The 2,042-nt window shown below is 45.3% G+C and overlaps 1 protein-coding gene across 1 annotated transcript in view; it reads left to right on the forward strand.

The window, feature by feature from the left end:
• Window positions 1-1,779, forward strand: part of UNC45B (unc-45 homolog B (C. elegans)) — a 10,006-nt gene extending 8,227 nt beyond the window's left edge. Inside the window, 4 exon segments of the mRNA XM_009078468.1 lie at window positions 1-53; window positions 412-529; window positions 635-790; window positions 1,480-1,779. The exon segment at window positions 1-53 is cut by the window's left edge and continues 17 nt beyond it. Of these exon segments, the coding sequence (XP_009076716.1) occupies window positions 1-53; window positions 412-529; window positions 635-790; window positions 1,480-1,746 (594 nt within the window). The 3' untranslated portion in view covers window positions 1,747-1,779.
• The last annotated feature ends 263 nt before the right edge of the window (window positions 1,780-2,042 follow it).

Here is a 2,042-nt window from a genome sequence, read left to right on the forward strand (position 1 = left end):
TATGAGGCTCTCTTAGGTCTCACTAACTTTTCAGGAAGAAGTGATAAACTTAGGTGAGTTTAACAGCTTTTTGGCTGTCTACTCCAGGAGTGAATGTGAATTACAGTTCAGTGCTTTTCTTGTTGGACTATGAAGACTGTTCAGCTTGAGCTACCTTTGGCTGAGCTCCAAAGGTCTTAGAACTGAAAGACTAATAAAATAGCCAGGAGGAGGAGAGTGGTACATTTTCTTCTAGAAAAAGGAAAGAACATAAACCTAATCTGCATTAGACAGGGAAAGAACCACATGTCATCAGCTCCAGTGCTGTGGACACTGATCTATTTCAAGGCCTTTGCTGTCTGCAGTTAATATTTGATAAATTGGTTATTGTTTGTCCCACGATGTACTTTGTTTGACTGCTCTTTGACACAGGTTGAAGATAGTCAAAGAGAAGGCCCTGCCAGATATTGAGAACTATATGTTTGAGAACCATGACCAACTTCGACAGGCAGCCACAGAATGTATGTGCAACCTGGTGGTCAACAAGGAGGTAACTCACTGGGTATATCAAACCTGTTTGTGCACCAGCTCGTGAGCCCCTGTGAGGAGCCATTCCTAAAGGTGTTCTCTCGGGGTATCCTGGGGTTGTTTCTAGGTTCAGGAGAGGTTTGTGGCTGATGGAAACGACCGGCTGAAGTTGGTGGTGTTGCTGTGTGGTGAGGATGATGAGAAAGTCCAGGTTGCAGCAGCAGGAGCCTTGGCCATGCTTACAGCAGCACAAAAGAAACTCTGCTATAAGATGACTGAAGTGGTAAGCCCATAACTCTGATTCTTGGCAGGGTAGGTGTACCCTGGAAAGGGCCTGACTCAGTCACAAAAACACCCCTCAAAAGGAAGATGCAGTCCACTAGTTTGATAGTGAGGAACCTAGTGAAACTGAGACCTGGGTGTGCAAGCTCCTAGTCCATTTTGATAGATAACCTGAAATCCAAACCTTGTTTGGCTCAGAAACGAGAAAAGCTTGATTGATAACCTACTGAACTTTACAAAGCATCTCCATTTCCTGCACAGATCTATAGGTCCTGAGAGCCCAGACCCTGCATGGCTGAGTGTCTGTGAAGAGCTGTGGTTAAGGACTCTGAGCACTGTTGTGTTGCACACTGAGCACTCTGATGTTGGACAGAGGAGGGCTCAGGAAGATGAGGGTGAGGGAGTGGGTGATCTGCTCCTGGTTATCTCAGCTGTGTCAATACTCTGGTCATGTTCTTAGCACAAAGATTATGCAGCAGACTAACCATGAAATGTGCCATGAAAGGTTCCGACTTTAGTGTCAAAATTGGGTTCAACTGTTTGGAGTCAGGTTTCCTTAGGTAAAGAATGAAATAACCATAACTGACATGAATATTTCTCTTCCTTCTGCTGAGCAATGTCTTGCCAAACTTGTGTTCTTGGTTGAGATATTCTCCAGATTAATACTAATGATCTCTCTCCCTCTTGTAGACCACCCAGTGGCTCGAAATCCTGCAGAGGCTCTGCTTGCATGACAACATGAAGATACAGCATCGAGGATTGGTCATTGCTTTCAACTTAATCAGTGCTGACAAAGAGCTGGCGAAGAAGCTGGTGGGGTCGGAGCTCCTGGAGATCCTGACATACATTGGGAAGCAAGAAGATCACCCCAAGAAGCAGCACATCATTAATGCAGCACGTGATTGCCTCACGAGGTGCATGGATTATGAGCTGATCAAACCTCTCTCTCGGGCATGAGGAATTTAACAGCATCACAAAAGGCTGAATGGGGGGGGGGAAGCTATGGAGAAATAAGGAAAAAGTGAGAGCCGTGAGGAGAATCTAGTGCAATTGTCAAGGCAAGGAATAGTTTGGGGACAACTTTGGAGGATCAAAAGCTGTACGAGGAGAAGGAGAGTGTTTGCCTGGGAAATTTGGGAAGTGTCCATCTGAGTAATTTCCAGATGCTATAAATCCTTTCTCTGCCCCCATTCAGCTGATAATGATGAAAGCTTGTAGGCCCAGCTGTAAAACAGTCATTTGTGTTGGGAATG

This window comes from Acanthisitta chloris, unplaced genomic scaffold (genome assembly GCF_000695815.1).
Source record: "Acanthisitta chloris isolate BGI_N310 unplaced genomic scaffold, ASM69581v1 scaffold19907, whole genome shotgun sequence".
In the NCBI taxonomy this organism is placed as follows: Eukaryota; Metazoa; Chordata; class Aves; order Passeriformes; family Acanthisittidae; genus Acanthisitta; species Acanthisitta chloris.